The sequence below is a fragment of the Palaemon carinicauda genome, chromosome 3, assembly GCF_036898095.1.
Source record: "Palaemon carinicauda isolate YSFRI2023 chromosome 3, ASM3689809v2, whole genome shotgun sequence".
NCBI lineage: Eukaryota > Metazoa > Arthropoda > Malacostraca > Decapoda > Palaemonidae > Palaemon > Palaemon carinicauda.
This window is the reverse complement of record NC_090727.1, coordinates 151805121-151825161: the sequence shown is the minus strand read 5'-3', so window position 1 is coordinate 151825161 and position 20041 is coordinate 151805121. Positions and strand designations below refer to the sequence as shown.

The following is a 20041-nucleotide window of genomic DNA, read 5'->3' as shown; positions in this document are numbered from 1 at the left end:
TCCATAAATGCCACTTACTGTACATATATCTTTTTCTCTGTACTTAAGATCCTCAATCAACTGTTTCCTAAATTCATTTTATTGACTCATCCACCTTGCTTAAACTCATATTAAACCCTGGCATCAGTGTCACCTTCTATAGTCCATTTCTTTTAGCGAGTCATATTTGCACTGACTCGCAGCGGTGCCCTTTTAGCTCGAAAAAGTTTCCTGATCGCTGATTGGTTGGACAAGATAATTCTAACCAATCAGCGACCAGGAAACTTTTCCGAGCTAAAAGGGCACCGTTGCGAGTCGGTGCAAATATGCCTCGCTAAAAGAAATGGACTATAGGTAACAGTTTTTCAGGTATACTGTACATACTATTCATTGCAGTACCACCTTTTCACAGTACGATATTATTGTTATTACCAGTAATCATGTTGAAGGGGATAATAGATTTTTTTCTGATATCCAACCAAAATATATGAAAAGCAATACTGTATCTAAGTTGAAATTTTATTGTCTCATGAATATTGTTGAGAATTTATATTATTTGGAGCAGCTAGTAGAAGAAAATTTCAAAGTTTTTTGGGGGGTTAGGGCTATGACAAGATTTAACACTGATGTACAGTATTGTACTGTCATATATTTAAGAACTTACTGCTTTCTGTGAGATTATGAATGTAAAACATGATACCTGTTAGTCTTTTTTTCTGATACTATATAATGACAGAATAATAAATTGCAACACTCAGTCTTTTCATCCTTGTGTGATAGACCTATTAAAGTTTTGTTCTTTGCTTGTTATAAAAAGAATTTATCTGTTTCTTTATGACAGGATAGCTGTGCAGATATAGGGGAAGCCCTGGATGGTCTAGATGATTTTTTCCAAGATGAAAATCTTTTTCAAGATTTAGAAGATCTTGGTAAAGTGCTCGATGAGCTAAACGAGGCTGATGATGGCGAAGAGTCGTCAGATGCTGGGGAATCCAGTGCGGCCTCCAAAAGGTAAATGTCAGATGAAGATGATGGCTCATCTGAATAAGTTTTGACGAGGTTATTCCAAATCGCCATCATATTGGATTTATTAACCCATTTTACCCCCAAAGGACGTACTGGTACGTTTCACAAAAGCCATCCCTTTACCCCCATGGACGTACCGGTACGTCCTTGCAAAAAAATGCTATAAAATTTTTTTTTCATATTTTTGATAATTTTTTGAGAAAATTCAGGCATTTTCCAAGAGAATGAGACCAACCTGACCTCTCTATGACAAAAATTAAGGCTTTTAGAGCAATTTAAAAATAAATATACTGCAAAATGTGCTGGGAAAAAAATAACCTCCTGGGGGTTAAGGGTTGGAAATTTCCAAATAGCCTGGGGTTAAAAGGGTTAATGTGCGATTGCTTATTATAATGATTTGATAATAGCTTTTGTAACAGGTCAAACAGTACTTGAAAAGTTGGGTAGTATCAATCAGTAAGGGTCCATCACTGCCTCACCTATAAAATAGAAACAATCTAAGGTATTAAAGCTAATAGATAAGTTATCAGACAAGATTTATGTCAAGCCGTTCAGCATAACATCATTTGCACCAATATGGAATTTCTGAAGCTCTTTCCATTTAACTGTTTAGGAAAGTCATTCTACAATTCTGCCTCAGCCAAAATAAACATCCAAAATGCTTTGCACTCTTTTGTTTCATGGAAGTAAAGCAAGACTGTTGGTGGATGGTGTAGTTTGGGTAGATCTAAATGCATGGGAAAAATGGTCAGAAATAAAACATCTCACTAGACAATTCTCCCAAAATTATGAAATATTTACTCAGTATACTGTACCTATTATTGTGTCATGCAGACAAAGTAGGTCAGATATATTTTTCAAAAGTGAATTTGCAATCATAGATAACAGAATTTTAAATTTGCTGCAAGTACTTGAAGAAACATTGCCAATAAAATATTTTGTAAGAAAGAATCTAATGGCATAGACTAACACTTATAAGTGTCGAGTTTAAGGGGGCCACCAAATACGATCAAAATGCTGTGAATGTCTGGAGGAAAAATTATTCTTAATAGTTTTATGTCCAAAATAAACAACCTAGAAAATTGTACCTTTAGATTTTTAAATATTTAACTTAGCCGGTGAATATATAATAGCTGCAACTCTGCGGCTCGACAGAAAACATACTCAAAAAACTCGCGAGCGATCGCTATGAAGGTTGCGGGTGTGCCCACCAGCGCCAACTGTCGGCCAGATACCACTCTTGTATGTAAACAAAACCTTCAATTCTTCTCTGTCGACGTTGACGACAAGACGTATTCATACTCGCTGTAGAACCTGGAGTTTTCCCATCATATTTGGTGAAGTACTTTATTTTGGTTTGAGCTTTCGCAGTACAGGTGTTTTTCCTCAACATAAACTCTTGAACTCTTTATTGAATCGGATTATTTGTTGATGACTTGGATTGTTTTTGGAATTTTCTTTGACTAATTCAAAATGGCTGACCCTTCTCAAGTACCTAGATTTCGAAAGTGTAATGCTAGGGACTGTAATAGGCGGCTTCCAAAGGCTTCTCTCGACCCACATACTGTTTGTTCCAATTGTCGGGGTAAAACCTGTCAATTGGGAGATCGGTGTGAGGAATGCGTGGGCCTTTCGGAATTCGATTGGCTCGAATATGATAAATATGCACGTAGACTAGAGAGAGATAGGGTAAGGAGGAGTTCATCTAGGTCCGTAGATTTTTCCTCTCCACATGCCCCTGAACCTAATCCTTCCCCTGTAGTGGTTGTTCCTAACCCCCCTTCTAGCACTCAGGAACCGTCTATGCAAGACATGTTACGTGCTATTCATGCCTTGGGGGAGAGAGTTGAAGCGTTAGCAAGTGACCGTAATCAACTCATGGCTGACGTGAAGGAACTTAAGTGCCATAGTGCCACGGCGGAAAGTGGGAAAGTGATTAGTGCGCAAAGTGTTGTGAACAGTGTTGCGACCGAGGGTTCGTCTGTTCGTGCCTGTCGTTCACCTAGTCCGGGACCTCTTGCAAGCTCCCAAGCCCAGGGGAGAAGCAATGTCGTACGACTTATGGGTTCGAGAGGCCTTGATCAGCGAACAGACGTTCCCTCTATGGTATCAGGCGTATCTCGTCAAGATCGCCCCTACCATAAGACGAGAGAGCCCATTTTTACCTCGTCTTCCGAAGGCTTTTCACGCAAGAAACCATGGAGCAAGGTTTCTAGGCCTCTTAAACGCAAGTCGGTCCCTTCAGGACAGGTCCAATGTCCTGGATGTAGTCATTGGGACAGTTCGGACCCGTTGCTGTCATCGGATGACTGCTCGCCGCCTAAGCAAGGCAAAGTTGTGCCGTCTCAGTCGCTAACCCCGTCTGTTACCGCACCCATTCCCGTAGACCCTAAATGGGTTATACTGCAGGACATGCAGTCTAAGCTTGCGTCCCTTATGGAAGACTACAACGCAGAGAAGGTTTCCGTTGAACCTAGCCGTTTATCTCATAGAGATCCTGGCCTTCTGCCACCCAAGCGTTCTGTTGTGCGTCCTGTTGACGTTGGTATAGCCATCTCACGTCAAACGGTTGGGTTAGTACCACACTCGATACGGTCTCGTGTGGATTTTCAACCGCATGTGGACGTTAGGCAACTCGCTGATGCGCCTGGTGATGTTCAGGACGTTCGCCTACCATCAGAGTTGACTTGTTTTGACGCGGTGCGTCAACCTCCGCAACCTAGAGTTGTTTTGATTGCACAATCTAGGCGGTCTAAACAGTCTCGGGTGGACGCTGTGCGTCCTCACGCACCTGTTGTTGTTGACAGTTCCCAGACTGTCAAGCAGTTTCAGGACGCTGCGTCCTGCTCCGCCACTTATGCACCAGTGCGGGCGGACGCTGCGTGTCAAGCATTGCCAACCCCTTTGCTTGTTTCTCATCAGTTGTCAGATGAGGAACTTTCGGATGAGGACGTTGCTGACCCTCAGCCTGAGGATCATCCTTCAGATATTGATGAGCCTAGAGCAGTTCCGCCATCTATGGACTTTAAAAAAGTCATGCTCATTTTTAAAGAGTTGTTTCCTGAACACTTTGTCTCTGTGGCTCCTCGTTCGCCGCCGTCTGAGTTTGTTTTAGGCGTACCTGCTGACATGCCAGCCTTTACAAAACTCGTTCTCTCTCGCTCATCCAAGAGAGCTTTACGGCTGTTAGGCGATTGGTTGGACACCAAGAGGAGTTTAGGGAAAACGGCCTTTGCCTTCCCCCCATCTAAGCTCTCGTCTAGATCGAGCGTCTGGTATGCCACGGGAGAAGTTCTCGGCTTGGGAGTTCCTGCCTCTGCCCAGGGCGACTTCTCAAGTCTTGTAGACTCTCCCCGCCGCCTAGCCATGAGACGCTCGAAGATTAGTTGGTCATCCTCAGACCTTGACCATCTACTTAAAGGCGTTTTTAGGGCTTTTGAAGTTTTCAACTTCCTTGACTGGTGTTTGGGAGCCTTGAGTAGGAAAATCTCATCCGCCGATAGAGATGTCTCCTTACTCATTATGTCCTGCATGGATAAGGCCATCCGCGATGGATCCAATGAGCTCTCCTCCTCGTTTACTTCAGGAGTCCTAAAGAAACGAGAGTCTCTGTGCTCTTTTCTGTCAGCAGGAGTGACGCCCTGTCAACGATCTGAGCTACTCTTTGCCCCTTTGTCTAAGTTCTTGTTTCCTGAACTTTTAGTTAAGGACATAGCGTTGTCTCTAGTGCAGAAGGACACCCATGACTTGGTTGCGTCCTCGGCTCGCAAAGGGACCCCTTCGCCTGCCTTTTCTGCTAGACCTAGGATAGACACTCCAGCGTCCAGGTTTATTCCGCCCTTTCGTGGCAGAGCTCCCAGCAGGGGAAGTACTCGTGCCAAAGGAAAGAGAGGAAAGAGGAAAGGAGCCAAGTCCTCGCGTGGCAGAGTCTGACTGCCCGCAGCTTCAGACAGCAGTAGGTGCCAGACTCAAGAACTTCTGGCTAGCCTGGGAGAAGAGAGGCGCAGATCAACAGTCTGTGAGGTTGCTCAGAGAGGGGTACAAAATCCCATTTGTACGCAAACCTCCTCTAGCGACTTCCCCCATCGATCTCTCTCCCAGGTATCGAGAGGAAGCAAAGAGACAAGCCCTGAAACTAGAAGTGTCTCTTTTGCTAGAGAAGGGAGCGGTGGTCAAAGTCTCGGACCTTCAATCACCGGGGTTTTACAACCGTCTCTTCCTAGTACCGAAGAAGACAGGAGGTTGGAGACCGGTGCTAGACGTCAGTGCTCTTAATGTCTTTGTCACAAAGACAAAGTTCACCATGGAGACCACGAAGTCAGTCTTAGCAGCGGTCAGAAAGGGAGACTGGATGGTCTCTCTCGACCTAAGAGACGCTTACTTCCACATCCCCATTCACTCAGATTCCCAACCTTTTCTGAGATTTGTGTTCGACAATATGGTGTACCAGTTTCGGGCCCTGTGCTTTGGCCTAAGTCCTGGTCCTCTCGTGTTTACGAGGCTTATGAGGAATGTGGCAAAATTCCTCCATTTATCGGGTATCCGAGCCTCCCTTTATTTGGACGACTGGCTTCTCAGAGCCTCGTCCAGTCATCGCTGTCTGAAGGATCTCAATTGGACATTGGATCTGACCAAGGAATTGGGACTTCTGGTCAACTTGGAAAAGTCCCAGCTGATCCCATCCCAAACTATACTGTATTTAGGGATGGAGATTCGCAGTCCAGTTTTTCGGGCTTTTCCGTCTGCCCCCAGAATAGATCAAGCCCTGCTCGTAATCCAAAGGATGTTGAAGAGAGAACGTTGCTCAGTCAGGAATTGGATGAGTCTAGTAGGAACTCTATCATCCCTGGAGCAGTTTGTCTCGCTAGGAAGGCTACACCTCCGACCTCTACAATTCCATCTAGCTTTTCACTGGAAAAAGGACAAGACGCTAGAGGCGGTCTCGATCCCGATTTCCGAAACAGTAAAGACTTGCCTGAATTGGTGGAAAGACAATATCAGTCTACGAGAGGGACTTCCCCTAGCAGTTCAGAAACCAAACCACGTTCTATTCTCAGACGCATCGGATTTGGGTTGGGGTGCGACACTGGACGGTCGGGAATGCTCAGGTCTGTGGACCTCAAGTCAGAGGAGCATGCACATCAACGGCAAGGAGCTTTTGGCAGTTCACCTGGCCTTGATGAGCTTCGAGAGTCTCCTTCGAGACAAAGTGGTGGAGATCAACTCGGACAACACCACAGCCTTGGCGTACATTTCCAAACAAGGAGGCACCCACTCCCTGACACTGTACGAGATCGCAAGGGACCTGCTCATCTGGTCAAGAGATCGAGGCATCTCCCTGGTAACGAGGTTTATCCAGGGCGACTTGAACGTTCTAGCAGATTGCCTCAGTCGGAGAGGTTAGGTAATTCCAACCGAATGGACCCTCCACAAGGATGTGTGCAAGAGGCTTTGGGCGACTTGGGGTCAACCCACCATAGACCTCTTTGCAACCTCGATGACCAAGAGGCTTCCAATCTATTGCTCTCCAGTCCCAGACCCAGCAGCAATACATATAGATGCCTTTCTCCTAGATTGGTCTCACCTAGACCCATACGCATTCCCACCATTCAAGATTGTCAACAAGGTACTGCAGAAATTCGCCTCTCACGAAGGGACAAGGTTGACGTTAGTTGCTCCCCTCTGGCCCGCGAGAGAATGGTTCACCGAGGTACTTCGATGGCTGGTAGACTTTCCAAGAAATCTTCCTTTAAGAGTAGACCTATTACATCAGCCCCACGTAAAGAAGGTACACCAAAGCCTCCACGCTCTTCGTCTGACTGCCTTCAGACTATCGAAAGACTCTCTAGAGCTAGAGGCTTTTCGAAGGAGGCAGCCAGTGCGATTGCAAGAGCGAGGAGAGCTTCTACCATTAGAGTTTACCAATCGAAGTGGGAAATCTTCCGAGACTGGTGCAAGTCAGTATCTGTATCCTCGTCCAGTACCTTTGTAGCCCAAATCGCTGATTTTCTCTTATACCTGAGAAGAGTTCGCTCCCTTTCAGCTCCCACGATCAAGGGCTACAGGAGCATGTTGGCTTCGGTCTTCCGGCATAGAGGCTTAGATCTTTCCAACAATAAAGATCTACAAGATCTCCTTAAGTCTTTTGAGACCTCTAAGGAACGTCGTTTGGCTACACCTGGATGGAATTTAGACGTGGTCCTAAGATTCCTCATGTCAGACAGGTTTGAGCCTTTACATTCAGCCTCCCTGAAGGATCTCACTCTTAAGACACTTTTCCTGGTGTGCTTGGCCTCGGCTAAAAGAGTCAGTGAGCTTCATGCCTTCAGCAAGAACATCGGTTTTTCGACAGAAAAAGCCACTTGTTCTCTTCAACTTGGTTTCCTGGCCAAGAATGAACTGCCTTCTCGTCCTTGGCCTAAATCTTTTGATATTCCTAGCTTATCAGAGATCGTAGGCAACGAACTAGAGAGAGTATTATGCCCCGTTAGAGCTCTTAAGTTCTATTTAGCTCGTACTAAGCCTTTATGAGGTAAATCTGAAGCGTTATGGTGTTCGGTTAAGAAACCATCCTTACCTATGTCAAAGAATGCTTTGTCATATTTTATCAGATTGTTAATACGAGAAGCTCATTCCCACTTGAGTGAGGAAGACCGATCTTTGCTTAAGGTTAAGACGCACGAGATTAGAGCTATAGCAACTTCCGTGGCCTTCAAGCAAAATAGATCTCTGCAAAGTATCATGGACGCGACCTTTTGGAGAAGCAAGTCAGTGTTCGCGTCATTTTACTTGAAAGATGTCCAGACTCTTTACGAGGACTGCTACACACTGGGTCCATTCGTAGCAGCGAGTGCAGTAGTGGGTGAGGGTTCAACCACTACACTTCCCTAATTCCATATCCTTTTAATCTGTCTCTTGAAATGTTTTTAATATTGTTTTTATGGGTTGTTCGGAAGGCTAAGAAGCCTTTCGCATCCTGGTTGATTTGGCGGGTGGTCAAAGTCATTTCTTGAGAGCGCCCAGATTAGGGGTTTGATGAGGTCCTGTTGTATGGGTTGCAGCCCTTGATACTTCAGCTCCTGGGAGTCTGTCAGCATCCTAAGAGGATCGCTGGGCTCCGTGAGGAAGACAGACTTACAAGGCAGAGTAATCGTCTAAGTCAAATTCCTTACCAGGTACCTATTTATTTTGGTTTTGTTATATTGATAACTGTCAAAATGAAAAAACTCTTAGCTTATACGCTGTAAACATAATTAACTCTGGTCTCTACCCACCTCCTTGGGTGTGAATCAGCTATTATATATTCACCGGCTAAGTTAAATATTTAAAAATGATATTTTAATTATAAAATAAATTTTTGAATATACTTACCCGGTGAATATATAAATTAAATGACCCTCCCTTCCTCCCCAATAGAGACGCAGCGGGACGAGAAGAATTGAAGGTTTTGTTTACATACAAGAGTGGTATCTGGCCGACAGTTGGCGCTGGTGGGCACACCCGCAACCTTCATAGCGATCGCTCGCGAGTTTTTTGAGTATGTTTTCTGTCGAGCCGCAGAGTTGCAGCTATTATATATTCACCGGGTAAGTATATTCAAAAATTTATTTTATAATTAAAATATCATTTTTGTTTTGTTTCATTTGTTGATGTCGGCTACCCCCCAAAATTGGGGAAAGTGCCTTGGTATATGTATGTATGTAGATTCAATAATAAGTTGAAAAAAATTTGAAACAATATTAGCCTGTTAATCACTGGTACAGTACACAATTCCCCCTTGAAAGGTCATAAAATAGAGGGCTAATCTTATTCTTGGGTTTCACGGGTTTCAAGCCACCACATTTTCTTTGTAGTTAGTCTATAGAGAATATAAATTGCATTCCATGGTAAAATAGAGGAATAGCCTTAGAATTTGTTCATGATTTTCCTGGAAATTTATATATGCCAGTCATGCCTCAGGGATTATTGCCCAAGTGATGCAATTCTCTTGTAGAAGTTAAGATGTGATGAGAGTACCTGGCCTAGAAGATCTCTCAACACACATTGCGTGCTAAATTTCCAGTTGAATGTAGCAGTAATAGGCTTAGAAAATAACTAAATATGGAATGTGCAGAATCGTGTAAAATTTTGGTGTTATCTTGAAAAAATTTTTCCTAAGTATTGAAGATAGAAACGTACTGTATCGGAGAGTAATTTTGAAATAATTGCTTAGTTGGAGAAATTTATTTCCTTTTTCTACAAGTATCTGTCATAAAAGAGAGAGAAGGAAATTCAAACAAGGCATTTAAAGTCATCAGTGATTATCTTTCTGTAAGGTACCAGTACTAACTACCATCTAATCTATATCCTGTACATTGTAGAAGGTTAATTTTATTGCAGTGTCTTACCAAACAATTATACAGCTGTAGGTTCCCTACGAATGGCAGACAATAGATTCAAAGTTCCACGGTGGCGCTGCCATCGCTGATGTAGGTGACGTTATCTCCCTCCACTCGAGGGAGCTATAGGTACAACTGTTCAGGTAACATCAATTCGTTCTCTGCCGGCTTCTAGTGAACATCGGTGGTCGGTGCAGACTTTTTTCTTCATTTGTTGGGAAGTATTATCTCTCCATTATTGGTGAAGTATTCAACTCCGTGTTTGTAGGATTGAAGCTGAATTTCTTTTCTGCAATTTTGTGGTCTTACCATCATGTCGGACTCTAGTCCTTCAGTAGTTAGGTTTTGCACCGGAGGGTGCAAAACTAGGTTAGTTAAATTTATTTATGATTCGCACACTAAGTGCATTAAGTGTAGGGGTTGTGAGTGCTCTAGAGAATCTACTTGTGTTGAATGCAAGGATTGGAGTGAACAACAGTGGAAAGTTTTTGTTTCTCACTCGGGGAAGATACGTAAGGATAGGAAGAGGAAGGCGGCTCTCAGAGGTGAAAGTAAGACTAGTTTAGCTTCTTCTATCGAAGCACCTGCTCTTATTCCTTCTCCTCTTATTATGTCTCCGATCTTGAGTCCTCCTACCCCTGCTCCTGTAACGCCTTTGCCAACTTCCCGTGGAGTTTCTCCTGACACCATTGCCAGCCTCGAGTCTAAATTTGAAAAGAAATTTGATGTATTAGCTAATACGGTGATGCAGTTAGGTTTATCTGTAAAGTCTTTCATAGGAAAGACTTCTAGTGAAGTGAAAAGTGTCAGTGTAGTGCAATTTGAGGGAGTGGCTGTTTGTCCCGATAGTTCTCCTAGACGAAGGTCACTCCCCCTCCCCGCCTGGGGGAAAAGACATACCGGAGGTCCAAGGGAGACTGTTGGGGTTTGCCCACAGACAGTCGCTTCCTCCGTCGATCCTGTGGTACGACAGCAGGATTCGACTAAACACCATTGGGAAGGTGTGCCGTTCGGTAATGAGTTATCGACAGAGTCTAGTGATTCGTCGCCGGTTAGACGACGTAAGTGGCGTGATTCTTCAGTCTCACGTCCGTTGAAGAGATGTTCGACTGAAGAGGTATTCTCTCCGCCCCCTGTGAAGAGGAACAGAGAAGTAGATATCTCTCGCCCGTCGTGTAGCGTAGCTACATGGACTTCGCCTCGTATTCTTATGACAGCGACAGCTGCCTTCGACTCGGTTGTGGAGCGACCGATTCTGAGTTCGTCGAGATCTTCGACTCGTCAAGCTGTCGAAACTTGTCCTTCGATTTCGCATGCAATAGATAATTCGACTAGCGCGAGACCTCTGGTGGCGATCGTGGCGAAATCCACGACCCCAGATGCTTCGACTTCAACTCAAGAAGACAAAAATCTAGTTCCATTACGTCGTCAGTTTCAAGAGCTGATGAACTGGATGAAAGAAAACAAACAATTTACGAAGAACAATGAGTCGAATCAAGAACCGTCTCTGTCGCCTATCTCTTCGGATGACGAGGAGGACTTAGAAGCGGACTCTATCCCTCTCTCGTGTTATTCGAAACTTTTACACTACCTTCTCGACATGTACCCGGACTACTTTGTGGCAGCCGCTCCCAGTTCGCCTGCTTCCATCTTCCTGATGAGAAGGAAGAATTTCGATCCTCTTCTCCCGAAGCTCGTTCTTTCCAAGGCTGCCAAACATTCGCTTCATGATATAGAAGATTGGTTGAAGGTCAAGAGAGAACTCGGGAAAGCAACTTTCGCCTATCCTCCGTCGAAGCTTATTAAGAAGAGGTATAGGTTCTACGTAACCGGAGAAGCCCCCTCTATGGGAGTGTCTGCCTCCTCCCAGGGGGACTTCTCTGGCTTGGTGGATGCAAATAGGAGGTCCGCGTTTGTAGCAGCTAAAATATTCTCTACATCGCCCGAGTTGAACCATTTGGTAAAGAATATTTTCAAGATTTTAGAAATTATGAGTTTCTTGGACTGGACGATCGGAGCCCTCTCTACGAAAATAGAGGATTTCCCTACTCTTCAGGAAGACCTGGCATCGGACTGGCTTAGGGTTTTGTCATGTGCCGACAAATCAGTTCGGGATGGTTGCGATGAGCTGGCCTCTCTCTTTGCATTCGGGGCTCTCAAGAAAAGACAGCTCAGGTGTTCTTTTGTTTCGAAAGGAGTCGCTTCGCCTCAGAAGTCCGCCCTTTTGTTTTCTCCTCTCGACGAGGATCATCTGTTTCCCTAAGAAATAGTGGCCAAGATTCTGTCCGCACTGGAAAAGAAGTCTACTAATGACTTGCTTGCCCAGTCTTCTAAGCGGGTTAAACTCTCGACTGTGACGACTACCACCTCGGAATCACCTTTGCAGAAGAAACCCTTTTGAGGGGGTAGGTCTAGACCGTTCGTCAGGCCTCGATTGAATTTACGACACCCAACCAAGTCCTCGACCAAACCCGACACGAAATCATCCAAGTGATTCTTCAATCGTTCATGCTCCGGTAGGGGGCAGATTGAGCCTTTTTTGGGAGGAAAGGAGTCGCAGAGGAGCAGAGGCCTGGTTGACCCAAGTTCTCCGGTTCGGTTACTCCATTCCTTTCAAAGACTTTCCTCCTCTATCCAATGTTCCCATCACATTACCCGCCTACTCTCCAGGCTTGGAGAAGTTTGTAGCCTTAACCCGAGAAACAGAGATTCTCGTGCAGAAGGCTGTCATAGAGGAGATAAGCAACAGACCATCCCCAGGGTTTTACAACCTTCTGTTCGTAGTCCCCAAGTCATCAGGGGGCTGGAGGCCCGTACTGGATGTAAGCGCACTGAATTTGTTCGTCCAGAAAACCAAATTCAATATGGAAACGACTCGTTCAGTGTTGGAATCCCTTCGTCAAGGGGACCGGATGGTATCCCTGGATAGGGAGGACGCATACTTCCACATTCTAATTCACCAGGACTCCAGGAAATACCTTCGGTTTGGGTTCATGGGCAAGACCTACCAGTTTCGAGCTCTTTGCTTCAGCCTCTCGACAGCACCGCAAGTATTTACGCGTGCGTTGACTCCTCTGGGAAAGTGGTTACACCTTCTGGGCATCGGAATGTCACTCTACCTAGACGACTGGCTTCTCCGCTCCTCTTCGGAAAGTCAGTGCATGGAGGATCTCAAGAGGACTCTCTCATTAACTCACTTGTTAGGTCTTCTTATAAACGAGGAGAAATCTCGGCCAATTCCGACTCAGAACATTCTCTATTTGGGGATGACTCTGAACCCTCAAGTTTTTTGGGCTTTTCTTTCATCAAAGAGAGTCCAGCCGTGTCTGGAAGTAGTACAGGACTTCCTGGACCGCAAGTCCTGTTCCACCAACAATTGGATCAGTCTGTTAGGAACACTAGCTTCGGTGGAACAGTTTGTCAAACTTGGAATGATGCACATGAGGCCCCTGCAATTCTTCCTGAACGCTTCATGGTGCTGAAAGACTCAACCAGACTCGACAATATTCTCGATTTCAGACGAAATCAAGGAGGACTTAGCGTGGTGGCTTTCAAAACCAAGACTGGTAGAGGGTCTTTCACTTCGTCCGCTCCACCCAACCCTTCATTTCTTTTCAGACGCCTTCGACGCAGGTTGGGGAGCCCTGATGGGGAAGAACGAAACGTCGGGGGAATGGTCGGAAACGCAGCGCTCTCTTCATATCAACGTGAGGGAGCTATTAGCAGTGTTCCTGGGACTTCAGGCATTCTTTCATCTCGTGACGGGACAGGTGGTAGCAGTTCACGGAGACAACTCAACAGCACTTTCCTACATCAGGAAACATGGGAGAGCGCGCTCCTTCACCCTCTACAAACTTGCAAAAGATCTGCTTCTGTGGGCAGAAAAATTTCAGGTTACGCTGATCCCTCGATTTGTTCAAGGGAAAATGAACGTGTTGGCAGACGGACTAAGTCGCCGCCATCAAGTACTTCCGTTAGAATGGACTCTCGATGCGAAGATCTGCCTAGACCTATGGAAACTTTGGGGAAAGCCGATGATAGATCTCTTTGCAACCTCGAGGAACAACCGCCTTCCGCTGTTTTGTTCTCCAGTCCCGGACCCTCTTGCATGGTCAGTCGATGCAATGTTACTAGACTGGTCGGGTCTGGAAGCGTACGCTTTTCCTCCGTTCGGCCTGATAAGACAGGTGCTGAACAGTGTCATTCCACAAAAATGTTTCTCTGACACTAGTCGTTCCATTCTGGCCAAGGAAAGAATGGTTCCCAGATCTTCTCGACTTGCTCGTAGACTTCCCCAGACTTCTTCTGTTAAAGAAATGTCTACTCAGACAACCGCACTTCAAAAGATTCCACCAACGATTATCCACTCTGGCACTGACAGGATACAGACTGTCAGGAGTCTCGTCCGAGCGAAAGGTTTTTTGAGACGAGCTGCAGAAGCTATCGCGAACTGCAGAAGAGATTCTTCTAACAGACTTTATCAGTCTAAATGGGCAGTGTTTTGAAGATGGTGTAGACAGACTAAAGTGTCTTCTTCTGAAACATCTCTGAACGAAATAGCTGATTTCCTTCTTTTTTTAAGGGCCGTTAAGCGTTTAGCACCTTCGACTATTAAGGGATACAGAGCGATGCTGGCTTCAGTCTTTAAACACAGAGGACTAGACCTATCCACGAATAGTGATCTTTCCGATCTAATTAAATCGTTTGAGACTTCCAAATCGTCAAAGGGCTCGATAGCATGGAATATCGATATAGTTCTTAAACGGCTTTTGGGTCCTCCCTTTGGACCGTTACTTCCTTCGTCTATGAGGAATCTCACCAAGAAGACGTTATTTTTAGTTGCATTGGCATCAGCTAGACGAGTGGGATTTTCTCAAGGCGACGCAGTTTGCTCTGTGGAACTCAATTTTCTCGCAAAAAACGAAAACCCTTCTAGTCCGTCACCTACATCAGCGATGGCGGCGCCACCGCGGAAGTTTGAATCTATTGTCTGCCATTCACAGGGAACCTACAGCTGTATAATTGTTCGGTAAGTATGCAATAAAATTTCATTTTATAATGAAAATTCCATTTTTCTTAAGATGGTGCTTCAATTTAAATATGTAAAATGGAAAGGTACAGTAGAAAGAAAACTACAGGTAACCCTCTGACAATAGAGCAAGAATGCAGGCAGTTTCTTTATCCTGAGAAATGAAAAACCGCGCATTCGTGTGAATTATAATCTCTTGCAAAATCGTTTCATCACTGAGTACAAAGGATTGAAAATTAAAGGAATAGAAATAAAGGCAGTTCATAATCTTAGATATATGGGCAATAAAATATACTGTATACGGTATTACAGAACAATACGTAGTGCAATTAACAGGATATTATTGATGCTCTAATGAGAAACAGACTTAGCAGAGTATTGAATGTTGCTAACTTAACAACGGATAAGGCGGACACTCAATTATTGATTTACTAAAGTCCAAAATTGGATGAATAGAAATTATTTTTCTGGATAAATTGTTAAGCCTTTCCTTGTGACCTGAACTTTAGCCTCCATCCACAATATTTTACCTTTTCAAAAGACTTTCTAATAACCAAGCAAGGTACCAAAACACCAGCTGGAAATGAAGTCAATCGAGTCGTACATTGGTGTTCTTCTCCCTTGGAACTCGTTAAATTTGCTTATCGTCGCTTTCTGCTAAGAAAAAATCTCTTGTTATTTGTTGCATTTGCTAGAACTTGTACTTTGTGAGTTTAAAAACCACTTGTGTATGTCTGTTCTATTTATAAATAAAGAAAAACATGTCGGTCTCCCAGTGACTTGTTCAGTGAAGATCTGCACTAAAGAATTTTGTAGAATTTAATTTTTTTGCTATATATACATATTTTTGGGGCAAATATATCACCCTGAGTTTTAAGAATATAAGAGAAGAGATAAAAACTAATCAACAAAGAAAATAGTTAAAACCCCTTGGAAGAGTTTAAGAAAAGAATTAGAGTAATAGTGAAATTTGAGTCAATTCACTTCCCTTTCCTCACCCCCATCCCTTTCTTAGGCCATCATTTCTTCCTAATACAGCTGTACAGGTAAAGGGAAGTTAAAATTCAAATGTTTCATTATTTTTTTTAATTTTTTTTTTTATTATAGCAATACCTGTAAGCAGTTCAATTGTATAATACAACTTCATTATTATATCTTCTATGAACGTGCTTTTTTCAATATTTTGTGTGGGGTAAGCACAGTTGCCTTTGTTTTGAAGGACTTTGCTCTGGCTTTGGGGTAGACCGTAGTTCCGATCTGCTGCCCAGCCTGTCATCGCTTTAGATCCCGGTAGTGTACGTTCATGTATTGTACCAATCACTAGCGTTCATTAACCCTTTTACCCCCAAAGGACGTACTGGTACGTTTTACAAAAGCCATCCCTTTACCCCCATGGACGTACCGGTACATCCTTGCAAAAAAATGCTATAATTTTCAGGCATTTTCCAAGAGAATGAGACCAACCTGACCTCTCTATGACAAAAACTAAGGCTGTTAGAGCAATTTAAAAAGAATATACTGCAAAATGTGCTGGGAAAAAAATCCCCCCCTGGGGTTTAAGGGTTGGAAATTTCCAAAAAGCCTGGGGGTAAAAGGGTTAATGTATAAAATGTAAAAAAATGTTCAATCTTCGGTGCCTGAAATGGATTATTTTTATTAGAGTTATACTGTACTTTATGGGGAAAATGCATTTGGTATTTATGGTTTTTGAAATTTGATGGCCTGAAACAAATTAGCAACAAATACCAAGGAACTAATGTACTTGAAAAGGCAATGAATCCTTATGATTCACTATCTTGCTGAGTCCTAGAGCAAAATCAAAATAAAAGATAAAATAAGTATACTATTTATTTGTGTAATTAAAAAATTAGTGTTGAAAAGTGAAAGTAGACTAGTCTAAGAATACAGAGCTTCTTGTCAATAAGCTCTCACCTGCATAGAGTCCCCGATTGATGGAATGCAATTCCATCTGCTGACGATCATTTTTTAAATCCGCGATGAAGTGTATATGGGTTTTAAAGACCAGGAATGTAGGCTAATATAGATGGTTTGTCTGTTGTTTGATTAGAAATGAGGACAGTCTGAAGGGAATTATATTTTTCGTTATTCATGACAATTTTTTTGCTTTTTCAGAGATGTTGAATTTGATCCGGACAAACTGCCAGAAATTGACGACATTCTAAACAGTCCCGCTAAAAAGTCGCCTACAGTGGAACTGGAAGACGGGGAGATTTCTGAAGTGGATGAGAAGAACGAGCTGAAAGAGCTCAAGAAAAGGAAAACTGAAGTCATTAACAAGATGAAGAAGCTAGTCAAACATAAGATTCAACTGACCAACCAAAGAAATGATTTGCTCTTACAGCTTCAGACTAACGCACATCTTGACAAAGTGACGACCCTTCTGAAGGAGAATTCACAACTTGTGAAAGCAATATCCAATCAGATCTTCAGAATGAATCCAGAGATTAAGGTTCTTAATGGAAAAATCAAAGAGTTGGAAGCCAGTATTGGAACTGAGACTGATGAGGGTAAAGATCAGAAAGTGGAGTCTACACCTGCACAGGATTTCACGGCATCAAGGAAAGACTTAGAAAATATAGAGAATTTCTTCAACAGGTTTTCTAAAGTAGGAAATGTCAAAAACAAGAAAGAAGAAGTGGGAAAGTCAAAGAAGGAAGAGAAAGGAGATGAGAGACCAGCAGAGAGTAAGTCGTTTGGAAGTAATGCCATCAAAAGATTTCTTTCCTTAGATGAAACTAGTGGTCCAAGCAAACCCCTGTCTGCGGAGCTAAATAAAGAAATCGTTGGAAAGCTCCCTTTACCTTCTCAAAAATCTCGTAGGTTAGTGTCTGATGAAAACAAAATTAAGATGATGTTTGAAAAAGTTTGTGAAATTACAGAGAAGCAACAGTCGTCGTTATCAAGTACATCGGGAAGTAATACTCGTGTTGCCGACAAAAAGGTCACCCATGACTCTGAACAGAAAAAGGAGTCACAGTTCACTACAAAGATATCTAACAAGTCTGTAGAAAACAGTATTGATATGAGATTAAAAGAGATTAGGCTGCAAGGCTCCAAGATAAACTTTGTAGATTTGACTGGTGGTGATCAAGAAAAACCTAAGCGAAGAATATCACCTATACGGATAGACAAAGGGAGAATATCTCCCATACGATTGGACAAAGGACTTTCACAGTCAGATAGCTTTGAGAAGCAGAACAGAAAGCGAAAAGTCATTGGGGACAGAGAATTTGATGAGACCAACTTAGCAAGTAAGAAAGTCAAAGAAACTGAAAGTACAGTTGCAAGTAACATTCCTAAATCTCTCCTGGAAAGGCTGGGATCAGTCCCTGTCAAAGATAAAAGCTTTTCAAATTCCCTTAATGAATCAAAAGATGAGGCTCCCATAGGTTTCATTCCTGATAAGTTACATATCATAAGACCACCTGAAGAGAGATCATCCTTTTGGTGTCAATGCTGCAGCCGTGGATTTCAATCAACACAGGCATATGTCTCACACCTGGAATCTCTTAAGCATCTCAAAGTTGCAATGGTAAGTTGGTTTTACATTTATAACCTCTTATTTATGTCAAGAATTTTATCTATGAGTAACAAAATTTCTCATTCGTTTGCACTACTTTATTGTTGATTACCAAAACACCCCTACCCTTACTAAAGATTGAAGTTAACAGCAATTGTGAAAAAATTGCATACCAGCAAATCTTTTTGAAAAAATGGATTGTCTCCAACAGTCTCTAACCTGCAGATCCAGCCTAGTTTTCACTAGTCGTGAAAAGGGAATCTGTAATTTGTAGAATTTTTATATTTCTTGTTGATTAGCAACTTCTTATATCATTCATTTTTTCAATCATGCATCTATTAAATTTTATAATGTTGGTAAGTACATAAGTGTCTGCAACCTTACCCTCCTTGTGAGCTAAGGTTTGGGGGTTTGGGGAGCCTATAGGTCTATCTGCTGAGTCATCAGTAGCCACTGCCTGGTCCTCCTTGGTCCTAGCTTGGGTGGAGAGGAGGCTTGGGTGCTGATTATATGATATATGGTCAGTCCCAAGGGTATTGTCCTAATTGCTAGGGCAGTGTCACTGCCCCTTGCCTCTGCCATTCATGAGCAACCTTTAAACCTTTAAAACATCTTGATTGCCATCATAGGCAGACACGCTAAGCATCAATTTAATAGTTATTTTTATGAACCTCCCTTGATGTTCATATTGCTTTGACCTTTGAAGAGGACTCAATATCAAAGTTACCCCAAAATACAAAATATCTCCCTTTTTCCTCCTTTGAGGTTAAAGGTTAATGTGTCATCTCACAAACTTATTTTCCCCAAGTAGGACTTTCAAAAATGATTTTGGAAACCGTAGTGTTTCTATTTTGAAAGTGTTTGTATAAAGCAGTATGTCCCCCAATTCTGATTTCTCAACTCAAGTAGCCGAGAAGTGAAATATAAAAAATCAACTAGGTGTTTACAAGGCCCTCATCCTCAACCACTTGTTGACTCTATTCAATTACTAGTTCATAATGGTTATTTGGAGTCTCCCCCAGGTGTTCCATTGTGATTTTTAATTTATTTAACTATTAATTAAGGATGTCTACCACTAAAAATGCTTTGAATGTTGGTGAGAGTAGTTCACCATTTGTGAAGGTGTTGTTTGTTCTTTTTTAAAGAAGGTTTTTACTTTCCTCTCTGAAGGTCTGACTATGTAATCGCAGACTGCTAAATTATCATACATAAATGATTTGCATTTTGTATAACCTTTGGATAGTGTGGGAGGGTGGGCTGTGTCACCCTAGCAGTACCAGCTGAACTCGGTTGAGTCCCTTGTTAGGCTGGAGGAACGTAGAGAGTAGTGGTCCCATTTTTGTTTTGTTTCATTTGTTGATGTCGGCTACCCCCCAAAATTGGGGGAAGTGGCTTGGTATATGTATGTATGTATGTATAACCTTCACCTTTACTAATTTGTCTTTGCATCTAGTTCAGGGGAATCTAGGGACGACTGTTAATAAGTTTTTTCTCTGTGTATCCTTTGTTATTTTCCAAAGCAGTAACAGTTGAATATACAACTTGGATCTTTGAATTGCAGTGTTCGAGATAGTATCCACAGCTGAAGTTGAGTAGGTTCGTAGGCTTTCGTGATCAACCACTAGGTAGCTATAATATTGATGTGAATATTGTATGGTTTTGGTAGAAGATAATTTTCATAAAAGTTTTGAAATAGATTTGAGTAATCTTTTGGTTGCATCATGTTTTCAATGACAGTGAGCCCCGCTCATTGTAGTAGGCTTGAGATGTGTCTATTGTTGTCACAACAGGTAGTAGTAGTAGTGCACTAACTAAACGTGAGAACTGACAGTCAGTAAGGGTTTTAGGGGTGCACAGTGCATGACAGAGTCAAGATCCTATCTTTGAGTCTCATACTTTTAATTACTTTGAAATATTCTACTGCACAACCCTCGCTTATCCATATTCATCCGAGTTCTAATCACCAAAGATTACACTGGAATTATGAGATAGAAGATAAAGATGATAGCCTGATCCTAAGAGCCATCCACTAGTAAAAGTGGGTGCTATTATGAACCATTTTTTTTTATGAAATAGCATGTCATTTTG

The 20041-nt window shown here is 42.7% G+C and overlaps 1 protein-coding gene across 1 annotated transcript in view; it reads left to right on the top strand.

Annotated features, from left to right (window-relative positions):
* LOC137638649 (uncharacterized) overlaps nucleotides 1-20041 on the top strand; it is a 62984-nt gene that overhangs the window by 18796 nt on the left and 24147 nt on the right. Inside the window, exons 3-4 of the mRNA XM_068370930.1 lie at nucleotides 821-990; nucleotides 16546-17965. Coding sequence (XP_068227031.1) covers nucleotides 821-990; nucleotides 16546-17965 — 1590 coding nt within the window. The remainder of the gene's footprint in view (nucleotides 1-820; nucleotides 991-16545; nucleotides 17966-20041) is intronic.